The sequence below is a fragment of the Cebus imitator genome, unplaced genomic scaffold (genome assembly GCF_001604975.1).
Source record: "Cebus imitator isolate Cc_AM_T3 unplaced genomic scaffold, Cebus_imitator-1.0 Scaffold4, whole genome shotgun sequence".
In the NCBI taxonomy this organism is placed as follows: domain Eukaryota; kingdom Metazoa; phylum Chordata; class Mammalia; order Primates; family Cebidae; genus Cebus; species Cebus imitator.
In genome coordinates this window covers 961,316-971,347 of record NW_016107319.1, presented here as the reverse complement: position 1 = coordinate 971,347, position 10,032 = coordinate 961,316, and the positions used below count along the sequence as shown (strand labels likewise).

At 48.7% G+C, this 10,032-nt stretch overlaps 1 protein-coding gene across 6 annotated transcripts in view; it reads left to right on the top strand.

Annotated features, from left to right (window-relative positions):
* Positions 1-2,552: 2,552 nt before the first annotated feature.
* Positions 2,553-10,032, top strand: part of NTAN1 (N-terminal asparagine amidase) — a 36,343-nt gene continuing 28,863 nt past the window's right edge. For 3 of the 6 annotated variants that reach the window (XM_017533387.2, XM_017533394.2, XM_017533380.2), the window contains exon 1: positions 2,553-2,739. In XM_017533387.2, the coding sequence (XP_017388876.1) occupies positions 2,659-2,739 (81 nt within the window). In that variant the 5' untranslated portion in view covers positions 2,553-2,658. Of the gene's footprint in view, positions 2,740-5,884; positions 5,903-10,032 lie in introns of those variants that run through there. The other 3 variants (XM_017533407.2, XM_017533399.2, XM_037740174.1) reach the window with 2 other exon arrangements.

Below are 10,032 nucleotides of genomic sequence, written 5' to 3'. Positions count from 1 at the left end.
CTGGGTCTCCCAGCACTTTGGGAGGCTGAGGTCGCCCACCTCAGCAACCTGATCACGAGGTCAGGAGTTGGAGACAGTTGAGGGGGAAATTTATGAAAGCAGATGAATACAGATGATAAAATACAGATGATAGCTCATGCCTGTAAAATGAGCACTAGGGGAGACCAGCAGGAGGATCTCCTGAGGCCAGGAGTTTGAGATCAGCCAGGGTAACATAGTGACACACCCATCTCTATATTAAAATATTTGAAAAACAAATTTTTTTTAAGACAGAATCTCTATCACCCAGGCAGGAGCGCCCTATTGATCATCTTGAGTAGCTGGGACTATAGGCCCGCTACCATTTCCAGCTAATTTTTATTTGTTGGAAAGGCAGGGTTCCCTGTGTTGTCCAGGCTGGTCTCGAACTTCTGGGTTCAAGTGAGTCCTCCCTCAGCCTTTCAAACTGCTAAGGTTTCAGGCATGAGCCGTAGTGCTGGCCACACACCTGCTTTTGCTTCCTTATTGGCTGTAGACCAAATTTGGTGGGGCTGAGATGGGAAGAGAAGTAGAGGGGCTTTCTGCTTGTTTTCTGGCTCACTTAGTTCTTTAACATAGGATTCAGCCTAGGAGACTGATAATCTGAGATTACTTGAAAAAAGATCACCCAAAAGTGAAAAACCAGTTTAAGGCAAACTGTGCTAGCCCCAGGGAGAACCCACAGAACCTTGTTCTTCACCTTTGCACTTCCCAAATGCCTCACTTTTATTGACTATTCTTGGCTCTGCAATTCTTTAGAGGATTTAGTACATACCAGATGAAACAAACTGAGGCTATGACCATTCTTCTACACGTGAGAAAACCAGTTCAGGGAAGTTAAGTAACTTGCTCCAGGCCAGCCTGCTGGTCGTTGATCACCCTGGATTCAAGCCCTGTTTTTAGCCACATGCTTCCTAATTGGGACTTAAAATTTCACCTGCATTACAATGAGTTGTTTACAGTCTAGGAGCATCTTATAGTGATGGAGAGCACTGCCTTTGGAATCACACAAAGCTGGGCTCAGTCTTTGTTCTACTATGTATTTCTCCCACTTTGAGCAAGTTACTCTGTGATAACGGAGGTGTTGGTACTGGCTCCTACATTTGTGAGGAGCAAGTGAGAAATGTAGGTGTAATAATACAGAGAAATAATTTCTTGGTAGCTAGAAATAGAGCTATTTTGGGTGAGAAGTTGGGTAAGCTGGCGATGGGGACACCATCTTCTACAGTCACTTCCTTAGTAAATTTCCTGGCATTTTTGTTGAATGGGATATGTAAGCTGAGGGAGAGATTTATGAAAGAAGACGAATACAGATGATAAAATTCGAATAAAGTTTTTGCTCATATCATGTGGCTCTTCTTAAACTCACCACTATATCTTTTGTAAAATTACTTTTTGTTAATGTGCTGCAGAGTCGGATGTATTTGAGCAATGTCTCCAACTTTTAGAAGAGAGCTCCAAGGTGAGCTCTTACCTTGGCGACCTGTCTTCAGAGTTGAGGGGGTGCAGTCAGTATCTGCAAATCCTTCCCCCATGGTTCCCAGCCCATCTGTGAGTGGCCTGTTGGATTCCAATCACGAAGTGTTATCGATGATCTCTTAATACATGAGGCTAGCACAGTTCAGGATATAGTTTCTCAGTTTAAGACTGTTGACGTTAGGCCGGGCATGGTGGCTCACGCCTGTAATCCCAGCACTTTGGGAGGCTGAGGTGGGTGGATCACTTGACGTCAGGAGTTTGAGACCAGCCTGGCCAACATGGTGAAACCCTCTCTAAAAAAAAAAAAAAAAAAAAAAAACTGTTGACGTTTCTTTTTATTATTTTTAAAGGCAGGGTCTCCCTCTGCAGTGTGCAAACATAGCTCAGTGCAGCCTCCGACTCCTGGGGTCAAGGGATCCTCCTGCCTCAGACTCCAGAGTGGCTGGGATTACAGGTGCATGCCACCATGCTCAGTTTTTAAATTTTTTTCAGAGACGAGGGTATGGAGGAGGGTTGGTTTCGCTGTGTTGCCCAGGCTGGTCTCGAACTTCTGGCCTCAAGCAATCTTCCCGCCTTGGCCTCCCAAAGTGCTGGGATTACAGGCGTGAGCCAGCGTGTCCTCCTGATTAGGTTTATTACTCATTGAATACAGTCCTACGGAGCAGTGCAGCTGGGTCCCAAACTCAAGCTTGCGGAAGGTCACACACCTGGGAAGCGTGATGGAAGAATAACCTAAAGCGCGGAAACCTGAGCCAGACCGCGTGGGTCCGAGGAACTCGCCCTGAGGCTCTCTTTGGCTCGCGCAGCTGCTCCCTGTCCTCTCCCCTTTCCCCAACCTCCCTCCTTCCCGCCCTCCCACGCTTTTGGGACTACACTTCCCAGCGCCCCTTGCAGAGGAGGCGGGCCGCGGGCTGCTTCCGGGGCTGCTCCCTGGTTTTGGACTACATTTCCCATGAGGCATTGCCGCCCCCGTCCTGGATTTCTTCAGTCTCTTCGGCTAGCGCAGTCTCCTCCTGGACTCCACTTCCCGGCAGCGCCCGCGTCGAGGCGGGACGGGGCGGTACGCGCGGCCCGAGGGGCGGGGGCGGCGGGTGGCTGGGGGCTGGCGCGGGGGGGCGGGGGCGCCGCCTCCCTGGGCCTGTCGGGGCGACCGCCTCCGCTATGCCGCTGCTAGTGGAGGGGCGGCGAGTGCGTCTGCCACAGTCCGCCGGGGACCTCGTCCGAGCCCACCCGCCTCTGGAGGTGAGCGGGACGCTACGCGGGGCTTCGGGGCGGGCCCGAGGGGAAGCTGCCGGGCGGGCGAGCGCCCTCCTCACCCCGCCGTTGCCCGCCTCACTCGACACAGACTTGAAACTTGGCGCCGTCGGCGCATCCGGAGCCCCGGGAGTCGGCTTGAGTCTTCTCCTTGAGGGGTCCGGGAGCTTTTGCCTTCTTTAGACTTCACCGTGCTGCCGTGGAGGCCCCTCTCTGACAGGGGAGGGGACCGGGGCCCAGAGAGGTTAGGTGACTTGCCCAAGGTCTCACAGCACCGCGGCTCGGGGACACGCGGGGACCCCCCCCATTCCCAGACTGGACGGCTGCAGCCGCCAACCCAGGCTCTGTCCGTTTAGGCAAATCCGGGCGCTCGCCTTCGGGGACCCGCAGCCTCCAGTGAACATTGCCTCGTCCTTGGGTCCGCATGAAGCAGAAGGTTATTCCAGGGTAGGCTTCGGAGAACAAACGGGCCGGGGGGTCTTGGCGAGGACCCCCAGTCCTTCCTCCTCTCTCTACCCTACCCCCGGGGCGTAGGGCGCCGGGTTATTTTTAGCCGGAAGAGAGAGCCCTGGTTTCCCCAGCTGGGCCATGGGACCACACCCTGATGCACGGGTTTTGTTTTTTCTGCTTTTGTGGCCAAATAGATTTCCGAACTCTTGTCCACGGCTTCTGCAGGGACTGTTGGCAAGGGAGTTCTTAGGATTTAAAAAAGAGGCGCGGGGGGGGGGGCGGCAAACGTCCTACTTGCCATAGATCCTGTTAAAGAGGAATCAGTTTGTTGATCTGACAGTCCCTAGTGTCATTTGGGTCCCGTACTGATCCCTGTCCCTGCCTTCAGAGTGTTTACGGTCTAGAAGGGAGAATGGTTTCTGATGGAAGAAAGCTCAGATCCTATAAACGGTAAAGTGCCATGAAGAAAAAGCGTCCCCTTCACTCTGAGACGCGAAACACAGGAACCTGACCAAGTGTGTGGGGTTAGGAAGGCGTTTAGAGGTTTCATCTATCACAGCTGGACCGTTTGTGTTTGTTTTGTTTGCCTGTTTTCTTCTGCATTTGATCTGTCCTCAGAATGTAAGCTTCCTGAAGACAGATAAGAGTGTCTTCACTGTTGTATCCTCAGAGCTTAGGACGGTCCCTGGCATAGAATTGGCGCTCAGTAAAGATGTGCTGCGTAAATGAGGGCACAAAATGACCCCTGGACGTGATCTGAAGGATGACAAGGACTTACTGACGGGGAGAAGGCAGACAGATCCATATGATTCTCAGCTTGCATTTCAGGACGACCATCGTCCTGTGGCCAACATGCACTGAGCTAGGCGTGGTGCCGTGTCACTTTATTCTTGCACTGTGTCACTGCCCTACTGTTAACTAGCGAAGTCAGGCGTAGGACTCACCAAGGAAAAAAATGTCAGCCGTCTGAAGAATTTCGGGGACGCTCTACCTTTACGTCTGCTTGAGAATGTCCGTGATAGAAAGTGAGCTGAGTGTCCTGGGCCGCAGACTAAGTGTGGAGGGGGGGATGTGGTGACGTGCTGGGGCGGCTCCTCTCGAAGTAAGGTTTTGGCCTATTTAAGAGGATATGTCCTAGAAAGTCTGTGTGTTGGGGACCAATTTGTGTTAGAGCAACATTGGAAGGGGGGTGATCACTTTGATTTGTGGCAGTGTAAGTGAAGAAGGATGCAGGCACGAGAGAGATTTGAAAAAAAGGGCGAGGGCATCGCAGCTGGGCAGGCAGGCCGCCCAGGCGCGGCAGGCAGGAGGGGACGGCCCCAGTGGGCGGGTGGCCTGGCCAGTTTCCCGGGAGCAGCCAGGGTGAGGAGAGGAAGCATGAAAAGTAAACCTACAGAGGTAGGCTCTACCCCGATGACCAAAGGGCTTAGATGAACCTTTCACCTACTTAGCAACAGGGGGAAATTAAAGATTGGTTTATTTATTTTTATTTTTATTTTGGAGACTGGATTTCACTCTATGGCCCAGGCTGGAGTGCGGTGGTATGATCTCGGCTCACTGCAACCTCGGCCTCCCGGGCTCAGGCAGTTCTCCTGCCTCAGCCTCTCGAGTAGCTGGGAGATTATAGGTGCACACCACCAAGCCCGGCTAAGTTTTTTATTTTTAGTAGAGACAGCTTTCACCACGTTGGCTAGGCTGGTCTCAAACTCCTGACCTCAAGTGATCTGCCGGTCTTGGCCTCACAAATAATCCAGGTCGGGTGCAGTGGCTCACACTTGTAATCCCGGCACTTTGGCCTGGATTATTTTTGTATAATAAAGCATGGTGTCCTTTTTGTAGGAAAGCAAAATATAAATGTTACAGAGAAGAAAAATAATGTATGACTACAACCATTCTTAAATTTGTTGAAAGTCCTAATGGAGGTTTTTCTTTGTATATGATTTACTTTTTAAATGATAGCGTACTATATATTGTTTTATAATGTGTCTTTTTCATGTAATGATGTGAGTATGGAGTACCAACAGTTAGAAGCCTATGTGTAGCTATGACTAGCAAATAACGACAATAACAGTAATACAGTGGAAGCTGCCAGGCATCACAGCAAGAGTTATTGCTGTTCCCATTTTACAGATGAGGACTGTCAGGCACAGAGAAGCTGGGAAACTGGCCCCAGGTTCCACATCCTGGGAGTGGTGAAGCCAGGGTGGGAGCCCTGGCAGTTCTGCCCGTGACTCTGGAGCTGCGCTGTTTGTGCAGTAGCCAGCAGCCATGTGGTTACTTTCATTTTAATTAAAATTAAATTAGATAAAATAACTCAGTTCCTCGGTTGCACTAGCCACATTTCAAGTGCTGAGGAGACACTGTGGCTACTAATGGGACAGTGAATATAGACAGGGGCCATCCCTGCATAAAGTTCCTTTGGGCAGAGCTGTTTAGAGCCCTCCCTTAGTCACTCTTAGCCAGTCACTGGGCACTCAGTAACCAGTCCTGCAACATCTTGGGTAACCTAGTTCCATAGAGTCTACAAGATGCTTGCAACATAGCTTACTTTCTTTTATTTATTTTATTTATTTATTTAGAGACAGTCTTGCTATGTTGCCAAGGCTGGAGTACAGTGGCTTGATCTCGACTCACTGTAACATCCACCTCCTGGGTTCAAGAGATTCTCCTGCCTCAGCCTCCTGAGTATCTGGGATTACAGGTGTGCACCACCACAGCTGGCTAATTTTTGTATTTTAAGTAGAGACAGTGTTTCACCATGTTGGTCAGGCTGGTCTTGAATTCCTGACCTCAGGTGATCTGACCTCAGGTGATCCTGACCTCAGCCTCCCAAAGTGCTGGAATTACAGCTTGACCCATTGCGCCTGGCCCTGCGTTGATTGATTGATTGATTGAGTCTTGGCTTGTGGCTCAGGCTGGAGTGCAGTGGTGTGATCTTGGCTCACTGCAACCTCTGCCCCCAGGTTCAAGCCATTCTCCTGCCTCAGCTTCCCAAGTAGCTGGGACTACTGGCGTGCACCAATATGACCAGCTGTTTTTGTATTTTTTAGTAGAGATGGGGTTTCACTGTATGTTGGCCAGGCTGGTTTCGAACTGCTGACCTCAGGTGATCCTCCTGCCTCTGCCTCCCAAACTGTTAGGATTACAGGTGTGAGCCACCGCACCCAGCCAGTTACTGCTTTTAAACATGAAAGATATTTATGCTGTTTCACCAGTATGCACATTCTTTACCCCCATCCCCTTTTTTTCATGTTAGGGTCTCAGTCTGTGCTCTAAGCTGGAGTGCAGTGGCGCAGTCATAGCTCACTGCAGCCTCAGACTCCTGGACACGAGCAGTTGCCCCTCTCAGCCTCTGGAGTAGCTGGGACCACAGGCACAAGTCATTGCACCTGGCTGATTTTTAAATTATTTTTTGTAGAGATGGGTTCTGTCTTTGTTGCCCAGACTGGTCTTGAACTCCTGGCCTCAAGCAGCTTGCTCACCTCACCCTCCTAAGGTGTTGGCATGACAGGTATGAGCCACTACACCCAGCCTGATATGCACATTCTAAGGGCTCTTTATAACCCCCCGTAATGATTCATACAAGTGAAATTGCTGGACTCAGGTTTGTTTGTTTTTTGTTTTTTTTTTTGAGACAGAGTCTCGCTCTGTTGTCCAGGCTGGAGTGCAGTGGCATGATCTCAGCTCACTGCAGTCTCCACCTCCCAGGTTCAAACATTTCTCTCCCTCAGCCTTCCGAGTAGCTGGGATTATAGGCACCCGCCACCACACCCATCTCATTTTTGTATTTTTAGTAGGCACAGCGTTTCACCCTGTTGGTCAGCCTGGTGTTGAACTCCTGACCTCATGATCCATGATCCTTGGCCTCCCAAAGTCCTGGGATTACAGGTGTGAGCCACGGCGCCCGGCCTGGACTCAGGTTTTTTTTTTTTTAGCAGAAAAATGATGTAACAAAATCAGTGTTTTAAAGTAATGATGCTGCCTGCCATCAGGTAGGAAAGACTGGTCAAGAGAGGCAGGGAAGCAGAGATGGGAATGGTGGCAGCCCTCTTCAGTGAGCCCTCATCTGGGACCAGGCACAGTGTATGCCCTCTACACAATGTCCTCTCAATTCTCAACCAGTCCACAGAGGTGGGCATCACCATGCCCATCCACTTACCAGAGGAGGAACCAGAAGCACAGAGGCCTAGCAGCATGTGCCCAACCTGGGGATTGTCTTGCTCTATATTGTATTGTATTATGTTGCAGTAATTTATTTTATTATTTTTGAGACAGAGTCTCGCCCTGTCACCCAGGCTGGAGTGCATTGGTGCAGTCTTTGCTCACTGCAACCTCTGTTTCCCAGGTTCAAGCGATTCTCCTGCCTCAGCCTCCCAGGTAGCTGGGACTACAGGCATGCGCCACCATGCCCAACTAATTTTTGTATTTTTAGTAGAGATGGGGTTTCACCATATTGGCCAGGCTGGTCTCCAACTCCTGACCTCAAGTGATCCTCCTGCCTTGGCCTCCCAAAGTGCTGTGATTACAGGCGTGAGCCACTGCTCCTGGCCATATTGCAGTAATTTAGATGTAAGTTAAGGAAGGACTGAACTATGGTATGGGAGTGGATTTTTTTTTTTTTATTGTTTGGGAAAGAAGGCTTAATTCTGAGAGCTATACCTATTAGTAATTTTTTTGTTTTTGAGACAGCATCTCTGTATCACCCAGGCCAGAGCGTAGTGGTGCAGTCATAGCTCACTGCAGCCTCCAACTGCCAGGCTCAAGTGATCATTTTACCTCAGCCTCCTGCGTAATTTGTAAATTTTTTGTAGAGATGGAGTCTGGCTATATTCCCCAATCTGGTCTTGAGCTCCTGGATTTAAGCTCTCCTCCTGCCTCTGACTTCCCAAAGTGCTGGGATTACAGGCGTGAGCCACTGCATTGGGCCTCATAATTTCTTTTTTCGAGACGGAGTTTCACCCTTGTTTCCCAGGCTGGAGTGCAATGGCAGGATCTCAGCTCAGGTAACCTCAGGTGAGCCGCCTGCCCCGGGCTCTCAAAATGCTGCTATTACAGATATGAGCTACCACCACCATGCCCAGCTGGGCCTCATAATTTCTTGTATACTATTGTGCTTTACAGTTCACAAATCACTTTCGTGCTACTCTCCTGTTTATAAAGGTAGAACTGACAGGACAGCAGGGGTGAGGGTTGCATGAACATCCCCTAGGCCACAGGTAGGTGACTGGCTAAGACACAGGTCAGCAAGCCACAGCTCATGGGCCAGACCCTGTTTGTGTATAGTCTGTAGGCCAGGATTGGTCTTTATATTTCTCGAAGGTTGAAAACCAAAGAATAATATTGTGTAACGTGAAATTGTGTTAAAATTAACACTTCAGTGTCACCTATAAAGTGTTTTTTGGAATGCGCCCACATTTATATTGTCTGTGGCTGCCTTTAGTCCATTAGAGCAGAGTTGGGCAATTGCAACAGACAGCAGCCTTGCAGAACCCCAAATATTTACTGTCTGGTATTTTTCAGAAAATCTACTGACCCCTGGGTTAAGAGAATACTGCCATTGAATAGGAATTGGGAAATAAGGATGAGGGAGTGAGGAAAAAGTTGGTTTTTTTTGCTTGTTTGTTTTTTAAGCAAATATTAGTGTCTAGGGAATATTAGGAGAAAACTGGGGCTGCTTTTATTTCAGTTTATGAATTTATAAAGTAGGACTGTGTGTCTTCCCAAAGAACAGAAGTTTGGCTAAACTCTTTTCATAACTTAAAAGCAAAAATTAGCCAAGTCTGGTGGCATGCACCTGTGGTCCCAGCTACTTTGAAGGAGGCTGAGGTGGGAGGATTGCTTGAGCCTGGCAATTTGAGGTTGCAGTGAGCTAAGATCTGGCCACAGCACTTCAGCCTGGACAACAGAGTGAAACCTTGTCCCTAAAATACAAAAAATAAAGTAGAGGCTGGGCACAGTGGCTCATGCCTCTAATCCTAGCACTTTGGGAGGCTGAAGCAGGAGGATCACCCGAGGCCAGGAAGGAGTTCAAGACCAGCCTGGGCAACACAGGGAGACCCCATCTCTACAAAACGGAGTCCCAGCTCCGTTGAAGGCTAAGGTGGGAGGACTCCTTGAGGCCAGAGGCTATAGTGAGCTGTGATCTCCAGCCAGGGAGACAGAGTGAGAACCTGTCTCAAAAAAGAAAATAAAAAATAAAAGAGTAAAGCAGCATACTGTTTTAGTTTTCTGGCATTATTTCTGATAATTTTTGCTTTTATTTCTTTGGGAAATTGTAGGAGCTGTGTTGAAGAGAGACATGAGTTTTGGTCTCTGTGAAAGCAGTAATTCATTTCTCACAAATAGCTTTGCTTTTGAGTGGTGACCCAATTGTGAAAATGAGTGTTAAAAATTCGCCTTTGCGCTCTCCCTTCCCTTCCCTCAAAGAACAAAACAGAAGGTAACTATTTCAGGAGTAATGAAGAGGGAATTCTGAATTCTCCCCTATGTCATTCTGAATTAAGGTGAGGTGAGAAGTGGAATGAAAATGAGAGGCTTTCACCGATAGAGGGGTTCTGAGTTTCAGAACAGGCAGTAACACCTATTTCTTACTGACTTCTGGAGCAAGCAAGGCTGTCCTGCCAATCTAATTTTACACTGCAATTCATTTCATCTTTAGTTTGTTTCTTAAATTTAGGGGCTTGTCTCATTCTCATTGACATCTTGCTTCCAGTTAATGGGAGTTTATCAGCAGAAGAAAACGCCGTGTCAGTAATCAAGCTGATCGTTATTATATTTATAACATCTCTTAGCTAAATGATATATATATATATATATATATATTTTTTTTTT